At 40.0% G+C, this 20,798-nt stretch overlaps 3 protein-coding genes across 7 annotated transcripts; 2 read left to right on the forward strand and 1 right to left on the reverse strand.

Annotated features, from left to right (window-relative positions):
* The first annotated feature begins 183 nt into the window (after positions 1–183).
* On the forward strand, positions 184–5,484 carry gcna (germ cell nuclear acidic peptidase). 3 transcript variants are annotated; one of them, XM_034093280.2, is made up of 13 exons: positions 184–286; positions 640–742; positions 1,304–1,496; positions 1,593–1,665; positions 1,799–1,848; positions 1,991–2,057; positions 3,173–3,243; positions 3,324–3,743; positions 3,843–4,008; positions 4,089–4,233; positions 4,337–4,472; positions 4,622–4,826; positions 4,936–5,484. In XM_034093280.2, exons 2-13 carry the CDS (start codon positions 653–655, stop codon positions 5,162–5,164), a joined length of 1,845 nt encoding a protein of 614 aa, XP_033949171.1. In that variant the 5' UTR covers positions 184–286; positions 640–652; the 3' UTR covers positions 5,165–5,484. The 3 variants fall into 3 exon arrangements, with proteins under 3 accessions (XP_033949171.1, XP_033949173.1, XP_033949172.1); XM_034093282.2 differs by having other exon boundaries at positions 645–742; XM_034093281.2 differs by lacking the exon at positions 184–286 and adding an exon at positions 315–402.
* Positions 5,485–7,682: 2,198 nt separating this feature from the next.
* On the reverse strand, positions 7,683–10,220 carry cetn2 (centrin, EF-hand protein, 2). 3 transcript variants are annotated; one of them, XM_034092304.2, is made up of 6 exons: positions 10,080–10,220; positions 9,809–9,892; positions 9,434–9,598; positions 9,211–9,339; positions 8,808–8,945; positions 7,683–8,619 (listed from the first exon to the last, which is right to left on the reverse strand). In XM_034092304.2, the coding sequence occupies exons 2-6, from the start codon at positions 9,809–9,811 to the stop codon at positions 8,530–8,532; spliced, it is 525 nt and encodes a 174-aa protein (XP_033948195.1). In that variant the 5' UTR covers positions 9,812–9,892; positions 10,080–10,220; the 3' UTR covers positions 7,683–8,529. The 3 variants fall into 3 exon arrangements, with proteins under 3 accessions (XP_033948195.1, XP_033948194.1, XP_071060632.1); XM_034092303.2 differs by having other exon boundaries at positions 10,054–10,220; XM_071204531.1 differs by having other exon boundaries at positions 9,809–10,220.
* Positions 10,221–11,123: 903 nt separating this feature from the next.
* Positions 11,124–20,456, forward strand: nsdhl (NAD(P) dependent 3-beta-hydroxysteroid dehydrogenase NSDHL). Its single transcript, XM_034093136.2, has 7 exons — positions 11,124–11,348; positions 11,462–11,623; positions 13,798–13,944; positions 14,063–14,191; positions 14,693–14,835; positions 17,041–17,143; positions 17,737–20,456. The coding sequence occupies exons 1-7, from the start codon at positions 11,328–11,330 to the stop codon at positions 18,067–18,069; spliced, it is 1,038 nt and encodes a 345-aa protein (XP_033949027.1). The 5' UTR covers positions 11,124–11,327; the 3' UTR covers positions 18,070–20,456.
* The last annotated feature ends 342 nt before the right edge of the window (positions 20,457–20,798 follow it).

Consider the following 20,798-nt stretch of genomic DNA (forward strand, 5'->3'; position numbering starts at 1 on the left):
ACTGCAGTCAGCATGTCGTTGTGTCCCTGGGCAAGACACTTCACCCCAAATTGCTCCTGTGGGGATTGTCCACAGTACTGAATGTATGTAAGTCGCTTTGGATAAAAGCGTCTAACAAATTACATGTAATGTTGTGTACAGAATGTCACGTGCCATATGAAGCGCGCTCCGATTGGTTGAACGGCTGCTGACTACTTCCGGTCTTTCGTGGCACACAATTTGAATTTGCTTTCACAGAGCTTGCCAACTCTGCGTCTTATTTACAACAACAGCAGCAGCGAATTCGGTAATCATATGTTATGTCAAATCAATTTTGAATTACCATTATAATAAATGTTCTACTGAGATTTAAGCTAACTTAGGGGAAACGCGGAAATATTGCTCCACTTTCAGACATGTATTGTGAGTCCAAACAGTATGTTAGCACGTTGCTAACGGTCACTCTATTGTTTCTAGCAACAGTAAACGCATGTATGGAACCTCTTGTTAATAGATATGCATTATCTAAAATAAGTAGCTGATTCAATGAAAATCATGTATTATACCATCTCATATAGCCTATTGTGAGCATACAGGTTTTGCGTTAGGGCTGGACTTTAAATGTTAAATGTCGTGTTGGTTTGTGTAACTTTTTCACAGAGCAGAGGAAACGATGAATAATGAGACTCGCACATTGTTTGAGAGAGTTGCGAAAAAGATGGGCTGGGATGATGAGGGAGGACTGGACACTGCAGAAAAAAAGGTTTGTCTTTATCTTAAACTGTAACAAAAAGATAATTAAAGTAATTTTAAGCAAAAATGCCATGTATTAGTTGTTTCCATATTCTTAAATTAATCTAATAATCAAGTGTTCATCATCAATAATACAAATAATCAGCCCTATGTTGTGCATCTTAAGATAGATAGATATATAGGTACTTTATTGATCCAAATTTGGGAAATGTTTGCATTGCAGCAGCATAAAACACAAAGGCAATACATGAGAGAAATTAAGACACTAGAAATAAAAAGTCCAAAATATTTCTGAAATAAAATAGCATTAAAAAGTTTTATAAAAAAAATACATGTGAAAAATATAAATGTGGAAATACAAATTTCCAGTAACAAAATATAATGCAGGATATTATTGTGCAAGAAATTGATTATTCAATATTACATTGAATATAAATGTAAAATGTACAGTGGGAGTTTAATTCCAATTATCAAGAGAAGCTATGGAGCAGAGAGTTCTCTTCCGGCCAGAGGTGAATTGTTGTACAGTGTTGAATGGTAACGCCAACCCATCTGTCTTTGTTATTTCCAGCTGATAAGCTCAATTGGCAAGACTCGTCATCCTGCTACAAGCAGTTTTGGATCTCTGGCTCCAACAGCCTCTCCGGTCCAGCTGGCCCTCTGCAACAGTGAAGATGATCCAGAGAAGGAGAACCAGTACTCTAAGGGCAACGATTACAGAAACAAGTATTTGATCGAGTCCAGTGATGACGACTTCGACCAATGTGAGTGGGTTTAACTGTACACATTTGCATATCGATTATTTGTATGATTCTGTTTGCAAATACAAATATACGTTTATTTGACCTTTTTTGCCTTAGTTCTTGTGGGAAGAGCTACGCCAAAAGCAAAACCTTCCTCGCTAAAAGTATGTAGTGCTGTAAAGAAAGACAGGTATGGAAATACTTGCACTGTCAACGTTTCATGAAGCAACAGCACTGTGTTGTTTCTTGTTTCAATCTCATATGTCTCATCAAAGTTTTGATCATTTTAGTTTCAGGTTCTAAACCATCTTTGTTGTTTTTAGTTCAAATGTCCTTGTAGTGAGCTCAGACGATGACGGCGGTTTCGAAACATGTAAGTGGTCTTGTCTGCTTCTGTAACCCTTGACAATAAGTGAAACACATTCTAACATCAGTGTTATACCATATTTGTTTGTTACATTATTATATTGTCTGTTTAATTTTCCTCTCCTTTATCCCAATGTTGGATAATGAAGTTCTGCAAAGAGTGAAAACCCCAAAAGCCAAGCCAAAGACAATTGCAGAGAGTAGGAGTGAAGATAGGTGAGTGTTTCATGTATTTTTACTTAATAATTAATAGTTTTCTCTTAAAGGTCCCATGTCATGCTTTTCCGGTTATTGCCTGTCCCCTTGTGTGTTATGAAGCTTTTTATGCATGTAAACGGTGTGCAGAGTCAAAACCCTCAAAGTACACCCTGTAGCGAGTAAAACTCTAACACAGAAAATACCTCCCCCAAAAGCCTCGTTGGAGATTTCTCAGTTTCCATTGTTTACTTCCTGCCCCGTGTGACGTGGCTGCACCGTGCTACGTCACTTCTTCTGCTGATTGGTCCAAATTGGCCAATCCACGGACTTCCTCACACACTCAGTGCAGGCAGCTCTGCTGATCTCTCCTCCCTGGCTGCAGGCTGATAACAGACAGTTGGGATCGCGGCAAAATTCTCTCTGCAGACCCATTCTCACAGCGTTCATCAACCTTTTTCTTACTCAATATCAAGCCACACTTATTGTGTTTACTTCGGCTGTGACTTTGTGTGTGCTCAGGGTGAGTTTGGCTGTGTTTGGCTGTGTATCGCTAAACAAGGAAACAACACCTCCACGGAACTTAGCGTGATTCACAACGTGAAACAATCGGACGTTGTGAATCGCGCTGAGCTCCGTGGAGGTGTGATTTCCTTGTTTAGCGAACAATAAGTGTGGCTTGATATTGAGTAAGAAAAAGGTTGATAAACGCGGTGAGAATGGGTCTGCAGAGAGAATTTCGCCGCGATCCCAACTGTTATCAGCCTGCAGCAGGGAGGAGAAATCAGCTGAGCTGCCTGTATAGAGTGTGTGTGTGAGGAAGTCCGTGGATTGGTCAATCGGAGCACACTGGGCTCACAGGGAGGACAACAAAAGGGGGGGGGGAGTACGTAACAGGGGGGCAAGAGCTGCAACGAGCCGTTTAGTGGAGAGAGTGAATACACGTAGTTTACAGAGATGCTGTATGCGAAACAATGTGAGTTTGGAAAATTGCACAGTATAAATCTATTCTAGTAGACCTCAACAATGGAATTATGATCAGTGGAAATGGCCATGACATGGGACCTTTAAATGCTTTGTCGGTGTCTGTAAACTTTGTTTTGAAAAATCTATTTTACTTTTTGTTTCTTCTTAAGCCTCAAAAACTTCCTAGTGGATAACCTCTCATCAGATGATGACTTTATTCAGCCCAAATCATCTGTTAAAGGTAACTTTGAATGAACTGTTATATTTATTTATTTAAAAGCAATGCAAAATGTGATGATGTTTTTTTCCTCTGTTTTGCAGTGCCTAAGAAGAGCCATACTCCAACAGTCTTCCACCCACTGAGGAGGCCGCTGCCTCAGTGGGCCTCCCCAGTCTTTGTGAGTGACAGTGATGATGATGAGGAAAATATTGTGATCAAGAGCACTTGGAAGAATCGTCACTCAAAACCTAAGCCCACACCAAAGGCTGACCAGAAAAAATCTCTGCGGTTTGATGAAGACGACAGTTCCCCATTCCTGCGTTCCCCTCCCATCCATTCTCCTTTTTTTCTTCTTCCCGACAAAACTCAAACATCACTGGCCTCTCCGAAACGCACTCTCTCAGCCCCTCCCAAGATGGATGATTCGTCCAGTTCTGAGGAGGAGTTCATATCCCTACTGGAGAGACTGAAAAAGAAAAACAAGTTCCCTGGCACGTCCTTCTCACCAAGAAGCACTAATGGTACAGGTTTTATTCAGATTGTTGCACCTGAACAGTCTCTAGCTCTTGTTTTGATTGTAGTTTTGAGGCTGATATCAATTGTTTTGTTCTTAAATGTAGAAAACAACAAAGAACCTCCTGTGCCAGCCCCTTCTGTCAAGGGATTCTCAATACCAGTCTCCAAACCATTAAGGGAAACACCTCTGCAGACAAAGACACCAGGAAAACCTGCCATCTTGAAGCCCATGGTTAGTCAGACTGAGCCGAGACACGGACCCACCAGCAGGTACGTCTGTTGACCAGTTTGTATCTTGATTGTCACTCCCTTCATTTGTCTTTAGTTAACCCTGTCCTTTCCTCTTCTAGGGTAGCACTGTGTAGGACCCCAGGGTGCTTCCTACAGACCTTATCAAACCCAGGCTCCAGCTATGGCCGCAATTTTAAGCAGAACAAGGAAGAACTCACCAGTAGACTTTACCTGCTGTACAATTCCAGTGTATTTGACACTAAGGTGATTAAGAATGTCATTGTTGTTGCATACTATTTAACATTGTTTAGGTTGCTTCTTTAACATGTGGTTGATATTGTCTTTACTTGTCTGGCTTGACTTCTAGCTCCCCGTCAATATGTCAGTGACTTGGAATAAGAAGTTGCGTAAAACTGCCGGTTACTGCATCACGGGGCAGGAGCGAGGTGGAGGGAACCGCTACGCCCGCATTGAACTGTCTGAAAAAGTCTGTGATTCTGCAGGTACTGCTTTAGTAAAACAGTTTAAAGTAATCAATTGTGTCTTTGTCTTAATGTAAATACGTGAAAACATCTTCCATGCACAGTATCATTTTCATTTATGTTCGTTTGATCAAATGTCCCGACCACATTCTCACTTTCCACCCGTCTAGATCGCCTCAGGGACACGCTGATCCATGAGATGTGTCACGCTGCAACCTGGCTGATTAACAGTGTGAGGGACGGGCATGGAAACTTCTGGAAGCTGTATGCTCGCAAGTCCACAGTGGCCCACCCTGAGCTGCCCATGGTCACACGCTGTCACAGTTATGACATCAAGTACAAGTTCCAGTACCAGTGCACCCGCTGCAAGAATACGTACGTGCAACCTATTTTCAGACTGATTGAAATCCTTAAACTCATGACGTTCTTTATTTTGTTCACCTTGCATTTTCAGCTGTTCTTATTTTATGATGATTCTTCACAGGATCGGACGTCACTCCAAGTCTCTGGACACTCAGAAGTTTGCGTGTGCCCTCTGCACGGGACAGCTCGTCTTACTGACGTCGGCCAAGCAGCGTCCTCCCACACCTTTTGCCAACTTCGTCAAAGAGAACTTTGGGACCGTGCGACTGCAGCTCATGGGACAAAGCCATGGCGAAGTGATGCGCAAACTTAGTGCTGACTTTGCTTCGACTAAACTCAGTCAGAGCTAAGACCTCACTGCTCGTTGTACTGTCATCTACCGACTGAGCCTCACAACAACAGGAAGGTGAAATACCTCAGTCAACTGAGTGAGCAGCTGTGACTATTTATATTGTGGGTTTTTTTTCCTCCATTTTCAAGAAATCTTCTATTCATCACATTGGAAGGTATACCTCCTGTTATCACTGATATAAACTGGAGATCAGTTTCTTAAAGAATTGGGTTTCTACTGGACGGTGAAATCTATTTTTATTGCATTTTTTAAATAATTGACTAGTTTCTTTTTTCTGTTTATGAATGTTATCAATAAAGTTGAAATGTGTTACCGTTCATGAAATGGCCAATTGACATCTTTACGACATTTCATTTGAGTTCTTATAATTAATCAGCATGTAATAGGTTTTAGAAGTTCCTTTTACAAACATTATTGAAATGCCTATGTGTAGATCCCTGGTTTTATAGTGTTCATTACTAGCACGTAGTAGTCAATTTACTTCCTAAATTACATATCTTAAAGGGAACACTCCTGCAACTGTTATCCCGATAAGAAACCCAAGCTGTTGACACATCACTGTCCACAGGGAAGAGGTTTTTGGCCGCTGACATGGGGAAGCTGAGTAAATGGACAGCCCGGCACATGACATAAAGAAGTCATCTCAATCAGCAATCAGAATGAAATTGACTTCTGACATGGTGCACCATGTTGGGTTGATAGTACTCGAGAGAGGAGAGCATCTTTGGATCTGAGGTGACTATTAACATCCTTTTCCCAAAGGTACAAGTGGCTTTTCAAGCTCCAGCGATTTGTGTTTTCTTTTTGGACTATCTGGAAGGCAGATCAGAGGGGCCTGTATTTCATGGATCTCCACTGCAATGTGACCTTACTAAAGGCACCGACACAGATTCATTCAAGACGGTCAGCATGTGTGTGAGCTGCACCTTGAACACCATACTCGGCTTTCCTTTACTCCTGGTCCTACTGATTTACTTTGAACTGCACGCCCTTTCTCAAAATCTGTGATTCTTATAAGATCCCTTTGAGATAAAAGATCACCCTTATTACCATTTCAGCAGCTCCTCTGGACAATCACAGCCGTTGTTCTGAGATCAAGAGAAAGTATGCCAGTGACCCACTGTCTGATCTTCTGAGCTGCTGACCAGGCATTGCTTATTGGTTTGTAAAACATTGATTTATATTTATTCAATTTATATTTGGTCTATAAAATGACTTGTACTCCAGTCTGTCTGCTACAGAAGAGGTCACATCTCATTTTGATTGAACATCACCTGGAAAGGACGACTCTTTCTCCTTTGGATATAGGTTGCGGTCGAATAGTCTTTAAGGATAGAGAGGTTCCTTACTGATTGAAATGAGCCAAGATAAAAGCCAATCAATTTCTCTAAATGGAGAAGCAGCGTTCAGTTATTATGCTCCACATATCTGGAACAAACTCCCAGAAACCTGCAGGTCCGCTGCAACTCTGGCTACTTTTAAATCCAGGCTGAAGACTTTTCTTTTTGCCGCTGCTATTAATTGAGCTATTCACATCTTAAACTGCACTGTAACTTTTATTCATGTATTTTTTTTTTTTAATATTTCTTTTATTATCTTTGCTTTTTGACTGATTTTAAATGCCATTTTCTTAATGTCTTTCATTTTTGTAAAGCACTTTGAATTGCCTTGTGTTTAAAGGTGATATATAAATAAACTTGCCTTGCCTCTAAATGCTAAGAAAAGGTGAGGAAAAAGTGGTTGGCATATTACATGCTTTATTTGTTTTATGATTCAGCTGCAGCCGTCACTCAGGTTTAAAATCTATCGATCTGTGTAAATATCACTTCTTGAGCTTTACCAAAGCCAGTCTCTCTTGAACACATCGTATGGTATCTTAAAATGTATAGTCTTTGTAGTGCTCAATAAACTCCAGCTGTGTTTGAGCTCCAGTGGAGTGACAAAAGAGGGAAATTGCACTAAAAACATAGTGACATTCGAACTGCTGAGGGCTTATTGTAGCTTTGGCATTTGTACTTCATAGTATTTACAGATTGTATCTCTTGTGTGGAGTTCCATAATTGCTATTCATGACAATACAAGTGAATTATTCCAGCTAAATTAAGGGTCATTTTTGTGTACCGTGCATAGTAAAACAGGACCTGGAGCCCCCTTTAAAAGTGCTGTGATTGACGTATGTGACCTTAATTAATCTCTACTCTGCAGACAGCCTGCCTGCTGGCTCACCTGTTTTGAAAACTCCACACGTAACCCTGACATAGAATTGAACTGCATCTACTTTATGTATTCCCTTTGCACAGCACTGCTCTGACTGAGGTCCTCTTTGTAGCTGTCTAGTAGCCCCTGCGCTCTGAATTCTGGATGTATGCTCAAAGGAAGAGAGCTACTTTTTATGGACTTTATCATCTGTGCTCAAAGTCAACAACCAAAATTAGACATAATAAACATTTTACCTTACCTTCCAGTTAAACACAGGAGCTTTTTCATTGCATCACGCTTTGTATTTACTGTTTAAAATAGTAAGGTTGGATAGTTGCGTCAATATGCTGCAGTGAGGTAGCAGCACCCCCTGTAATCTGTTTAGTAACAGCTAATGTGAGTTGAAAAATAAGAGGCTGTTCCAACACTGATAGCTAGAGGAACAATGAGAAATAAATGACAGGATAAACTGCTTCAAGATATTTAGTCTGTACCTTAAACACTTATATGCTGTATATCTACTCAATACATTCACTATGAATCTTACAAAACATTCAAGAATACAGATTATTTGTATATATATTAGAGTAGTTTGACATAACAGTGGGATACATACTTAATTCTACAAGAAAAATACATACACAATCATATTTTAAAGATATTGGAATACTCCCCATTTTAGGAGGCACAGGAAGTACTGAGGTGAGAGCACTCCCCAATTATCAGTGGTAACAAAACATGAAACAGTGGCGTTATGAAAGTAAACCAAACATATACAGATGGAGGAAACGTAATGCACACGCTGTATATTCAATTAAAGTATAGGAATGTACTGTGTTTGTCACTGTGTTGACGTAGGCACTGAGAAGTTCTTGACAATAAATACCTACATATTATCGTTTATATAATCCCTGTATTTCTCATAAAATGCAGAGAGAGAGTATTCTCTTACTGTTTTCAACAAATATACTGTAGATTATCATGTAAACCACCCGTCTTTAACAACCTCCTGTCAGTGCAGTTGACGACAGCTAGTCCTTTTGATAGTCTCCGTATAAGTGTAAGAGGAAATGTATGGCACGACATAATAGGAGAATGGAAATGTTATATATGAGCAGCATTGAATGTGAAAACACCGCTGGTCCCTAATGTGGTGCTCTACCTTCAGTACAGACAGGTTTTCTTCATGATGCGCAGGAACTCCTGCTGGTTCACTTCTCCGTCTCCATCCCTGTCTGCTTCCTCTATCATTTCCTTCAGACACACAAAATAAGAGAAGAATGATTAAAAGGAGACCAGAGGAATTTAAAACAAGCTACTTTGGTAGCATTCGAAGCAAATGTTGTGTTTACATAATGCCAAACTGCAGTCATGACCTTTGAGAGTGGAGTTGAGGGCTAATATGAATGTAATTTTGTTTCTTTCTACATGATGGTCATTACCTGCAGCTCTTCATCTGTGAGGTTCTCTCCCAGCTCTTTGGCTACTCTCTTCAGATTCTTGAACGAGATCCTGCCCGTCTCGTCGTCATCAAACAGACGGAAGGCTTTCAGGATCTCCTCTTTGGAGTCCTTCTCAGCCTTAAATCAGAGAAGAAGGAGAGCCAGTTTAGTTCAAACTGCATTTCTGCAAGGGTGTGTACTGTAGTGGTCGGAGAACAGACACAAATAAATACAATACAAGTATAGTCAAAAAGTGGCTGATAGGGGTGGAATAAAGACTGGGGCTCTACTGACTAACAGGTTAAGCATCTACAATTACAAACTAAAAACTAGTAACTCAATTTCAAACAAGAGAAAACAAAGTGAATGAATATCTGGTATATTTCATGCTATAGATAAGTACCATTTTCTGTGTCATGACATAGAGGAAGTCAGCGAAGGAGATTTTCCCTGTGCCGTCCTTATCCACGTCGCCGATCATCTTCTTGATCTCCTCTTTCTTTGGTTCAAACCCCAGAGCTCTCATTGCAACCTGTCACATTGAGAGAGGTGTGAGAGTGAAGCCCATAGAAAACGGTCTTCTTCCACCTGTTGTGTGACTGTTATCAGCGTTGGCGCTCTTTTACCTTGAGCTCCTTGACATCAATGTATCCGCATCCATCGGTGTCGAACAGCTCAAAGGCCTCTCTGATCTCCTGCTTCTGCTCCTCTGTCAGCTCTGGTTTGGGGGTGGTCTTCTTGCGAGGAGGGGGCACGGGACCCTGCAGGGATGGTCTCTTGGCAATGGTCGCCTGATGGGGACACAGGAGGGGAGAAAGAAGCAGAATAATTGTAATAATTGCAGACACAAGAGCCTATGATAACAACAGAATCAGAGAGGCTCCTGGGTGAAAATGGGCATATCCACATGCACACAAATAAATCATATATCCATCACTAGTAATGAGTCAAATTCAACACAATAACAACGATTGTGGTTCTCATGAGGATGTTTTACTCACCATCAGCTGCAATGTATTTGTTTGCCAAAAAGGAAAATGCAGATCTTAGGCGATCTATGTTTTTATCTTGGCTATGAAGCCTCCCTATCATTTAGAGAGGAGGTGATGATAAAAACAGGTTAGCAGTACTTGACATCAGTTGCTCGCATTACACGTTAAATCCCTCCGAATGAGAGGTAGTGTCTTATTCCTCAAAATGTTCTATTTATTTCACAGGAACGGCTGTTAAAATATGCAGAAAATACCATGGATGTATAATAAGAACACGCACAGGTTCCGCTGTTCAGGAGCTGTCGTCATGGAGCCAATGCGTTTAATTTGTGCACCCTTTGTGACAGCAGAGAGGAGATTAGCTTCATGACCGCTGAGAAACTGATGCAGGATACCGAAAAGGCACGAATGGGAGAGAAAATCAAACGCATCAGTCGGGCGAAAATATGATTGGCTGCTGAAGATCACGGGGTGCAAGACACGATCAGAACATTCAGAGCTGTTGACTTCCTGGAGTTTCCATAGAAACATAAACGTTGAAACTGCATGACATTTGGAAAGTATCTGTGTTATATTAACATGCAAACAAAACACATATCATTTTGTATTATAGCCTATCAATTCACCCTCTGTGTCAGCAGACCTCATGTCAGAGGTCATAAAAAGAAAATTCTAGATATAAAGAGACTAATACATTATAGGGTAGGCTATTAACAAAATAAATGATATATTTCTATATTTAATAATGTATACCTACTACCTCAATAACTATGTTCTCACTAGTTGTATATCAAAGTTGTTTCCTTTTTATATCTGTTTATTTTTAGCCTACTTTTTAAATGATCATTTGCTCAGTTTTGTATATTTTCCTCATATTATACGTTTTTCGAAGCTGTATATGTTTTATTTGGACTATTGTTAGTAAAGGATACATCTGACAACAAATTATATTCTCCAAAGTATATGGACACTAGTTAAATCTGTATCTATGGGTTTTCCTTTATGCTTGTATTTTATTATTAATGTACATATACAAACAGACAAAACGAAGTACTAACACTCAAACTATTAACCAGTAGTAGAGAAAAACGTACTCAATTATTTTTATTATTATTGAACGTTTTTGAAGGACAATTTTGAACACTCCCTCACTTGGTGGTCACAAGGTGGGCGGGGTCTTTGAGCCAGAAGGCGGATACAGAACGAGTCTGTGGTCAATGGTTGGTTTAAATTGTGGCGTTCTTTGACGTATGTTGTAGACCATTGGTTATAATCCAACGTCACCTTTCTGCTGAGTTTTGGCTCGACCAATCACAGAGCATTTATCACTCAGCTCATTCACATGGTTGGTCCGCGAGTTGAGTTGCAAGAAACTGCAGGTAAACAGTACCTTTGCATGCTTCAATGTTAAAAGTGTCACATTTATGTCCTGTGTGTGTTATAATATTAGGAGCACCGTTTCGTTACCTAGTATATATATAGGACAACGTTATACTTTCGCTCACCAATTGGTCACTTTTCACTCAGTATGACAACTCGTGTTCGACCGGTGAGTTCAAACGTTTTTCTTTTCACGGTGCACATTTGCTTAAACTTTTTATGGTGATAGTGCTTTTTGTTGGTCTGACATGTCTCATTTATCGCTACCTGTGTGTCATGCAGAGTAACAAGCGGTGTGCAGTCATCGGGGGCTCGGGTTTCCTGGGCAAACACCTGGTAGAGAAGCTGTTGGATCGAGGCTACTCTGTTTCTGTGTTTGATATCCGTCAGAGCTACGAGCTGCCTGGGGTCGCCTTCCACCTGGGAGACCTGTGCGACAAGCAGGTGAGACCCAATACCCTCCTAGACTCGGACTTAAATTACAACAATTTACACGAGCCATGGATGTATAAAGATAATTTCATGTGGATCTGATCTGACTAAACACAAAACCAAAAACCATGCTTGCAGGAATAGGTCTTAGCTTTGTTAAAAATACACTTTTAAAGGTCACCTATCATGCAAAATCCACTTTTTCATGTATTTTATACATACATATGTGTCCCCTCTGTGTAAAGAGATTCTGAAAGTTTCAGGAAAAAAGACCCCCTCGCCTTTTGTCCTGATCAATTGATATAAAAACCTGTCTGAAAATGAGCTGATCAGATTTTGGCCACTTTATGATGTCATAACGATTTTTTGGCTTGTGTAACCATTAGCCAATAACCAACCAAGGTAACACCTGCCCACCTTATCACCTGAATCTCCTCCTAGAGCACCATTGCGTTTTTTCCCCCAAATATCTCTCAGATGCCCCTTTAACACCAACGCGGTTCCCGTTCTCGCTCCGTGCTTGCGTTCTTCTGGTTAGGAACCGTTTTTTCTTTTCAGCCCCCGTTTTGTTCACACCGCCCAGAGCCCGACTGGTGCTGCCGCGGCTGCGTCATGACATCACCGTTTACGTCGCTGATTTTCTCCCCAACGCTCACAACAACAACAATGAGGGACTGCGTCGGGTCGATGATCGTGTTGCTTTTAATCATACGAAGCCAGATTAAATTAAATAACTACTTCTCAACCCTTATACTTTTCGCCAGAGTGCCGTGGTTCATTGTTTATTAATGTGTTTCAGCGGCATGTACCGACCGCCGCAGTGCTGCCCGCTGTTTGGCATCACAACGCCGTTATGAAAGTTTCTTTGGTATAACATGGGTGATGTTAGCATAGCAACTGAAGCTAAACTGACTATATTGACAACTTGTTGCTATTCTATTGTGGAATAAGCCGTTTTCTACAGGCACATTTTACTGGCTTATTTTTCATTATGATTCTACTTGTGATAGTCGGACATGACAACCTGTGCAGCCCATGTATTGATTCCATCTGATAGCTGCTATAATACAAAACGTCTGCCTGCTCTCCACAATGATCAATAACAGCGAACGGATGGTCAAAGTAAGGTACAAATAAACAGAATCGCACTAAGCTTGGTTAGTCTTAGCTTTGCTCAGCCCTACTGCTTGTTACAACTTTTATTTGCCATACTCGCCATAAACTGTTGCTCAGGTTGATCCCGCCCCTTCCCCCGCCTCCGACGTAAGCGTGACGTATGCGGTTCTTGCTTCTAGACCGACAATCTTTTGGAGCTTGGTAAGAACCGGTTTTTGGGGAAAAGAGCCAGCTCCGCTGCGGTGTGAACAGGAAAAAACGGTGCTTATCAGGCTCTAGCTCTGAACCGGCCCTGGAACCGTGTTGGTGTGAAAGGGGCAACAGGGGCATTTGGAGTAGCTCCTTATTTTCATCTAAAGTAACACACAGAATCAGCACTTTTGAAACGGGGCTGAAACAGAGGGGTTTATCGGATGCTACAATGCATGATCTGTTTGGTATTTGAAGCCAAACACTTCAGAGACATGTTTTGTATATAACTGAGACCTATAATATATTGATGAAAAACAGTATAATAAGGGACCTTTAAAGGTGGGGTAGGTAAGTTTGAGAAACCGGCTCAAGATCGCTAGAATTTGAAAATACACAACCGGAGAAAATCTGCCACTTCCTTACAGAGCCCCTCCTCCAACACACACGAACACGCACATGACCATTGAGGGCACGAGATAAGTTTGTGCCCCGATGGAAGGCTGACAGACAGGCAGTTATTTTAGCCGGGCCGGCTAAAATAATTGGTCGTGCTTTTTACAGTATTACGGCTTCCACAGCCGAAAAAAAAATTTCTGGATTTTTTGTCAAAGCACTTAAGATATTCATTGCTATCGGGATGTTAAGAGCATTCCATGGAATATAACAAAAAGTGTATCTCGAGCCGGTTTCTCAAACTTACCTACCCCACCTTTAAGTCTTTGAACATTTTTCTTCAAGGTTTTAGAGACCTGTATTTTCAGCTGACCTGCAGTTTCCCAATGAACACTTGACACTTTCCCACTGCCTGAAAAGACTTAAAACAAATCTCTGACCTGAACCAATTGTCAGAAGCTATGAAATGTCCCTTTCTGCTCCAGGCTCTGCTGCCAGCTATGAAGGATGTGTCCCTGGTCTTCCACTGCGCCTCCCCAGCTCCTGCCAGTGATGACCGCGGCCTATTTGAGAGGGTCAACATTCAGGGCACACGCATCGTCATCCAGGCCTGCATCGAGGCCGGAGTACAGGTGAGGAAAAGGTGGAGGCAGCCAGGGGAGAAAAGGCTGGGCTTTTATCCTTTTCCATGGCTACGATGAATTTTTCCAGGAATGTAAGATGCCATTGAAGTCGTTTTTGTATTTTCAGAAACTGGTCCTGACGAGCAGTGCTAGTGTGGTGTTTGAAGGGACAGATATTAAGAATGGGAGAGAGGATCTTCCATACGCCAAGAAGCCCATCGACTATTACACAGAGACCAAGATTGAGCAGGAAAAGGTAGGAGAGTGTGTATTTTCACTGTGTGTGCTGTGTGCTCTCTCTGCATGTGTGACCATTCAAGAGGGTTTCATCCCTTCTATTCTATTTGGTGATGTTGTCTCAATACACACACCTTTATACACTTTAATTGTATTACCATCATACCACAACTGAATATCATCTTCAGCAGTAGTAGGTACATTTCTTCAGGAATTCCTCACGGACGTTATCTGCTCCATGCCCTTGACAATCCCTCACACTAATATGAGCTTCATCAATTAGCCAATAAAAATGTTTTCAAGTGAAAAATGCAGAAAGTAATGTTTTCAGCCTCTCAATGTGTAGATGTCCTGCATTTCCATGATTTATGTCATATAAAACTGTATCATTTTAGATTTGAAAGTTACAAAGTAAAACATGACCTTGGACTTTGAAAAAACGGAGATAGATACTTCTGTCCATTTAAATCGATAACAAAAATAATATTGTTGAATATTTTCTACTTTCATGGTGTTTTAGCTTGTCCTCGAGGCTTGTGACAAAGAGAAAGGTCTCCTCACAGTTGCTATCCGGCCTCATGGCATCTTTGGCCCTCGGGACCCTCAGCTGGTTCCTATCCTCGTGGACGCAGCTCGCAGGGGCAAGATGAAGTTCATCATTGGGTAAGTCGTAGTGGTTAAATTATTGCTACCAATCCAACTAATCTACTAATAGAAAGAAAATAAAAGTCTCTTATTTCATAACTTATTACTGCAAGTACTAAAGCTAAAGCTATAGGTACTAAAGCTTTTATGTGTGCTGCTCCTCTAGCTTGGAACACTATGCAATTTTTTTTAAAACTGAGCATTTTGGTTCCCTGGTACTGGTCATTAGGCACAGCTCCACCTAGTGTCAGCAGAAAGTATTAAAATAATGATTACAACAAAATGCAAAAAATTAATTAAAATATATATATATAAAATATATTTTAAGATCATGTTTAATCATCTGATTCGTCTGTACATTGCTGTTTTAGTCTGTGTTCTTCTAATTAGTGTCTACAGTGTGTGACTATTGAGCTGTTTAGAGCCATGTGGGACAAAACCCGATCATGCCCCTCCCTCTCAGAGTCTAAGTGAATGGTGACTGTAAAAACTACACTGCGCATGCTCAGAGTATTGTCCTATTTAATGTGTGTGGCAAAAGATAATGACCATAGGGGCAAAGTGCTGCCATCCCCACCATACGTCATCTCACATAATTCAGAGCTGATTGGCTGCAAGTACGTGTGCCGTGAAAAGTGTGGTGTGTGTGTGAAGAGGAGGAGAGAGACGCGTCCTAAAACCAGGAAGTAAGCTGCGCATGGCTTCCCTCCACAAAAAAGCAATGAGATTTCTCCATAGGATTTTAGAAAATAGCTCAAAATAAGATCTGTGGGAAACGTACTGTTAGATAAATGCACGTTTTGTTCAGCCGGATAATATCCACATGTCTACCCTACTTTTATAATTTTCGAATCATAAATCCATCATTTAGATTTATGATAGACTTTAGAAACTACAAGAAGAAAAGGAGGACTTTTACAAAAAAGACCACAATTTTATTGAAAATGGGATCTTACTAAGAGAGAACAATTCAATATTTAAATGATAAAATTACATTTTTTTGGGTATCCTTCTGTTGAACTGTCTGTTTAAAATTAATTGAAGCATCAGACTAAAGAGGCTTTTGAAAATAATATAATATTTTGATTTAGGTCAAAATATAATATGTGTAAACCTGAAGAGTCAGTGCCAGTGCCTCACCAGCCATGAACCTCACTGCAGAAGCTTATATATAGACATCTAAGTTTTTTGTGCCCCACCACTTTTGTACATATAGAAACGCCACTGATCATTTTAAGGCTCGGATAGATGAAATGTTATTAGATATCTGTCATTGTGAATACGTTGCTAATGTATACCCCTGTAATTATGTTGTATTGATGTCCTTTTTGTTTTCTGTTGTTTTTATGTGTAACCAATGTGCTACAGGTCTCCCTTGAAAAAGAGATCGTTGATCTCAATGGGATTTTCACCTGGTTAAAAGAAGGCTACAAACAAGTAGTTATAAATGAAAAATGTCCCTCTTATTAAGATTCAGGTGTAAATAGTGCATTTCATAAATACAAATAGTTGATAGAGACATTTCTCTCCAAAACCTGAACTCAAATGTAGGGTTCCAATTTGGCTTCCTGCATACAAGTGTCAAAAAAAAACTGCAATGTGTTAACTTACAATACTGACATGAAGTGGAGGTAACTACTAATGTGCCAACCACCCGAAGGCATAACTAGTTCAACAAGCACGTGTTTCCCAAGGCTGTGGCTAGTTCTGCAAACATTTTAGTGATAAACCTGTTCAATCATCATGTCTGCATGTATTTATGTTCTCACAAAAATAGGATTCTGAAATATATTTTCTCTTATATATATATATATACTTTTACATCTTCTTATCAACTTTGTAGCAGATTGACTAAAGTTGCTGGCGTGCCAGTCAGGTCAGGCCTCCCAATTTCTTATAGTTAAGGTTGAGTCAAACCCTACAAAGGGTACATGTTACTGACGGGGAAACATAAGGCACATACCCCTCTTAACCACTTCAATATTTCTGTATTTTTAACCTAGTAAATTAATACCTTTGAACAAAAAACACTCGACAGATCACTTTAAATGCAGACAAAATAATAATAATCACTGTGAAATTAGTGTTATGAAAGTGGCTCAGACGCTTAGACCGCAGTACTCGTGTGCTGAATGATTAAATGTTTGAACTCCTACATTATTATTTTTTACCAGTATTGCTAATTATATTTCTGTATTAATTTTCCTTCTTTGTTTTATGCAGGGATGGGACCAATCTGGTGGATTTCACCTTTGTGGAAAACGTAGTTCATGGCCACATTCTGGCTGCTGAGTGCCTGAGGCCGGACTCTCCTATATGTGGAAAAGTGAGAGAGAATAGAATCCAACACAGAGCCAATTTAATTTAATCTACTAGAGATATTATGTCGGTAGTCTCACGACTCCTTTTTCAGGATAAAAATGTGTATATGCTTTTTATTTTTCATTTATTCTACTATTTAGACAGTTCATACATCTAAATAAAAAATAAAAAAATTAGTAGAAGCGGGAGGGCAGAAAGCATAGCTTCCTGTTACAGGATAAAGTAAATAAAAGATAATTCCGTAATTAAATACTCACACCGATAAACAATTCTATATATACATACACACATATATATATACATACATACATACACCCATTTCCAGGGTGAACATAACATATGCATTATACATATTCATTACAACAAGTAAAACAAATGTACTAAGATAATTATGATAACAGTCATTATAATTGTTATAGTATTTATTATTATTATTATTATTATTATTATTATTATTATTATTATCATTCTTGTTATTATCATTATCATATCATCATATACACTTTTTCTAAAGTCACAATGACCGGATAAACATAAAAAAATACTGAAACTGAATGTCAAGCTAAAAACATCTTGTATCCCCTGCTTCCCTTTCAGCCATACCACATCACCAATGACGAGCCCGTTAAATTCTGGGACTTCATGTCTGATGTGTTGGTGGGTCTGGGGTACGCTGCCCCCCGCTACCACCTCCCCTACGCTCTAGTGTACGGCCTGGCCCTGCTCCTCTGGCTGCTGGCTCTCATCCTGCGCCCTCTGGTCTCCTTTAAACCCACCTTCACCCCCATGAGAGTGGCTCTGGCTGGAACCCACCACTACTACAACTGTGAGCGCGCCAAGCAGGACCTGGGCTACAAACCGGTGGTCAGTCTGAAGGACGGGATATCCCGCACCGTGCAGAGCTACCCTCACCTCAGACAGGGGGCTTGATGGAAGAATGAAGACTGTTGAGACATGTAAGGCTCTACAGTTACACTCGACAATACAGTGATCACGTAACCCTGACTGGACAATTTAGAATAAGAGAAGAAACCTCACTATATGTGCCTTTAGGAAATCTATGTACTTTTCACCAGCAGATGGTAGCAAACAGTTCTATGTTTGGTCAACACACTGCAGTCTAGCAATGTTTGTAAGCACTGAGTAAACGGTAAAACCCCTGTATATGACAGCATCAATTAAATACTGACCTTTCACTGTGAAAACATTACCATTCATATTTTGTTTGACAACATATGCTCCATAAGCATTGCGATTATCGATGTTACTGTTATGTGACGACATTTTTATGCCAGAAATGTAACAATAATATGATAAAAATAATGATAATAATGCAAGTAAACCCTTTCAAGAGGAATTCACTTTCAAATCTTAATAATTGTCCGACATTGGAATTGGACCGTGAAGAAAATGCACTAAAATATCCAATGTAAATAAAATAATCAGGCTTCTAAAAAAATTACACGCAATATATTGCCATTCTGGGTTTCTCAAAAGTAAGGATGTGTAGAAACCATAGACTGTATATATATAAACAAAAGGTGCAACATAACATTTGTGAGTAACAACATCAACCCTCTCTCTCAGTCGTCTTAAACCCAAGATATTCTCACACCTGAGCTGCAGATGATAAATCTAAAATGTTAAATGATCAGGGGCAAAATATACTCATCTTGACAGGCATATTCTTCTTACATGTCCCCATATTTAATCCGTTTGCTGTACACCCCTTGAAATGCTGCTGTTAAAGGTGGGGTAGGTAATTTTGGAGAAACCAGCTCGAGTGCGCTAGAATTTGAAAATACACAGCCGGAAAAAATCTGCCACTTCCTTACAGAGCCCCTCCTCCAACACACACGAACGCGCACATGACCAATGAGGGCACGCGATAAGTTTGTGCACAGATGGAAGGCTGACAGGCAGGTAGGCCATCCAGTTACTTTAGCCGGGCCGGCTCAGATGATTGGTCGTGCTTTTTACAGTACCACGGCTTCTACAGATGACGTTTTTTTATGGATTTTTTGTCAAAGCACTTCAGATATTCATTGCTATCGGGATGTTAAGAGCATTCCATGGAATATAACAAAGTGTATCTCGAGCCGGTTTCTCAAACTTACCCCACCTTTAATGTCAAATGTCTTGATCCGTTACAAAATGGTTCTCCTGATACTACTTGTGTGAAAATAATTGACAGCCTCCATTTCCTCTTCTTTTAATTGGCAGCATGCAGAGATGCTTTACAATAACAAGCCTGTAGCTTGTAGCAACACGTTGTCCCTCTCCTGTTTCTACAGAACAACACCAATGCACAATGCCACTTGCTTCAAAGAAGAATGGAGGCTGTATTACATAGCATCATATTACTAACCACAGTTTAGAGTAGAGGTTCCCAGATTGATTTGTCTCGTAAAATCATTTTATAAGTACCCCCTCACATCTGTTATGATTCGCCTAAATGTTTTCTTGTATTAAACCCTATGTAATCAGATTAAACCCAACTGCTCCTTAGATAATAATCCTTTTTACAACTCATCCTTAATAGAAATGCAATTCAAACTTGACATTTACACTTATGTCAGTGAAAAAAAGACACTTCTAGCAGTTTCAACATCTGTTGTTAAGACTAGAGCTTTTAATGACACACTTGAGCTTGCTTGTCTTTCATAAGCTTTGTCTGGGGGCAGGACACCAGACTTATAGAAATTGATTTTAAAATAAATTGCAATCCCTAATCTTTCTGAAGTCTTTACACTGGCTTCCTGTGGGTCAAAGAATATATTTCAAAATACTGCTGCTGGTTTATGAAGCACTGAATGGTTTAGGCCCAAAATACATTTCTGACCTCCTGCTAAACTATGAACCATCCAGATCTCTCAGGTCTTCAGGGACTGGTCAGCTTTCTGTCCCCAGAGTCAGAACTGAACATGGAGAAGCAGCGTTCAGTTATTATGCTCCAGATATCTGGAACAAACTCCCAGAAACCTGCAGGTCCGCTGCAACTCTGACTACTTTTAAATCCAGCGAGAAGACTTTTCTTTTTGTCGCTGCTTTTAATTGAACTATTCACATCTTAGACTGCACTGTAACTTTTATCCATGTATTTTTTCTTTTAATGTTTATTTTATTAGCTTTTCTTTTTTAATGCTTAATGTCTTTCATTTTTTGTAAAGCACTTGGAATTGCCTTGTGTTGAACAGTGCTATATAAATAAACTTGCCTTGCCTTGCATACCACCTGCAACCCCCTCCAGTACTACTAGGGGTCCCCTTATAGAGTTTATAAGTCTAAAACAATAAATACCCCAATGCACATTTAAAGAGTTATTGGTGGCGGCAATTGTTTCTCCTTCCCATATTGGCTCGATAAAGATTGTTTCCTAATGTTATCCCGAAACCATTAATGGGGGATAGTTCAAAATGCATTTCAAAGTGCTGACATGGAAAAAATTAAATAAATCAATTGGTATCTTAAATTGGTAACTAAATGTGTGCAATATTCTATCTTTGTGTAGCTGGGCGTCAATCATAGCTTAGCACGGTAACACTGTCCTGAAAGACTGACACTTTGGAAGTGGAAATAACAACATCATGCTGCTGAGGTCTCATACTGGCTGAACTGAAGTCTTTTTACACAGAACAAACACTCTCTTGCATTAGAAA

The sequence above is a fragment of the Pseudochaenichthys georgianus genome, chromosome 10 (assembly GCF_902827115.2).
Source record: "Pseudochaenichthys georgianus chromosome 10, fPseGeo1.2, whole genome shotgun sequence".
Taxonomy (NCBI): Eukaryota; Metazoa; Chordata; class Actinopteri; order Perciformes; family Channichthyidae; genus Pseudochaenichthys; species Pseudochaenichthys georgianus.

Bases quoted from the DNA above. Each gene is read 5' to 3' on its own strand.
- gcna (XM_034093280.2), top strand. From the start codon at position 653: ATGAATAATGAGACTCGCACATTGTTTGAGAGAGTTGCGAAAAAGATG. The intron at 1,666-1,798 runs GTATGGAAATAC...TGTTGTTTTTAG, and splicing joins AGTGCTGTAAAGAAAGACAG to TTCAAATGTCCTTGTAGTGA. The intron at 4,009-4,088 runs GTACGTCTGTTG...TTCCTCTTCTAG, and splicing joins AGACACGGACCCACCAGCAG to GGTAGCACTGTGTAGGACCC.
- cetn2 (XM_034092304.2), bottom strand. The intron at 9,340-9,433 runs GTAAAAGAGCGC...TCAATGTGACAG, and splicing joins TTGATGTCAAGGAGCTCAAG to GTTGCAATGAGAGCTCTGGG. The intron at 8,946-9,210 runs GTACTTATCTAT...CTCTGATTTAAG, and splicing joins ATGTCATGACACAGAAAATG to GCTGAGAAGGACTCCAAAGA.
- nsdhl (XM_034093136.2), top strand. From the start codon at position 11,328: ATGACAACTCGTGTTCGACCG. The intron at 11,624-13,797 runs GTGAGACCCAAT...TTTCTGCTCCAG, and splicing joins GAGACCTGTGCGACAAGCAG to GCTCTGCTGCCAGCTATGAA. The intron at 14,836-17,040 runs GTAAGTCGTAGT...TGTTTTATGCAG, and splicing joins AAGATGAAGTTCATCATTGG to GGATGGGACCAATCTGGTGG.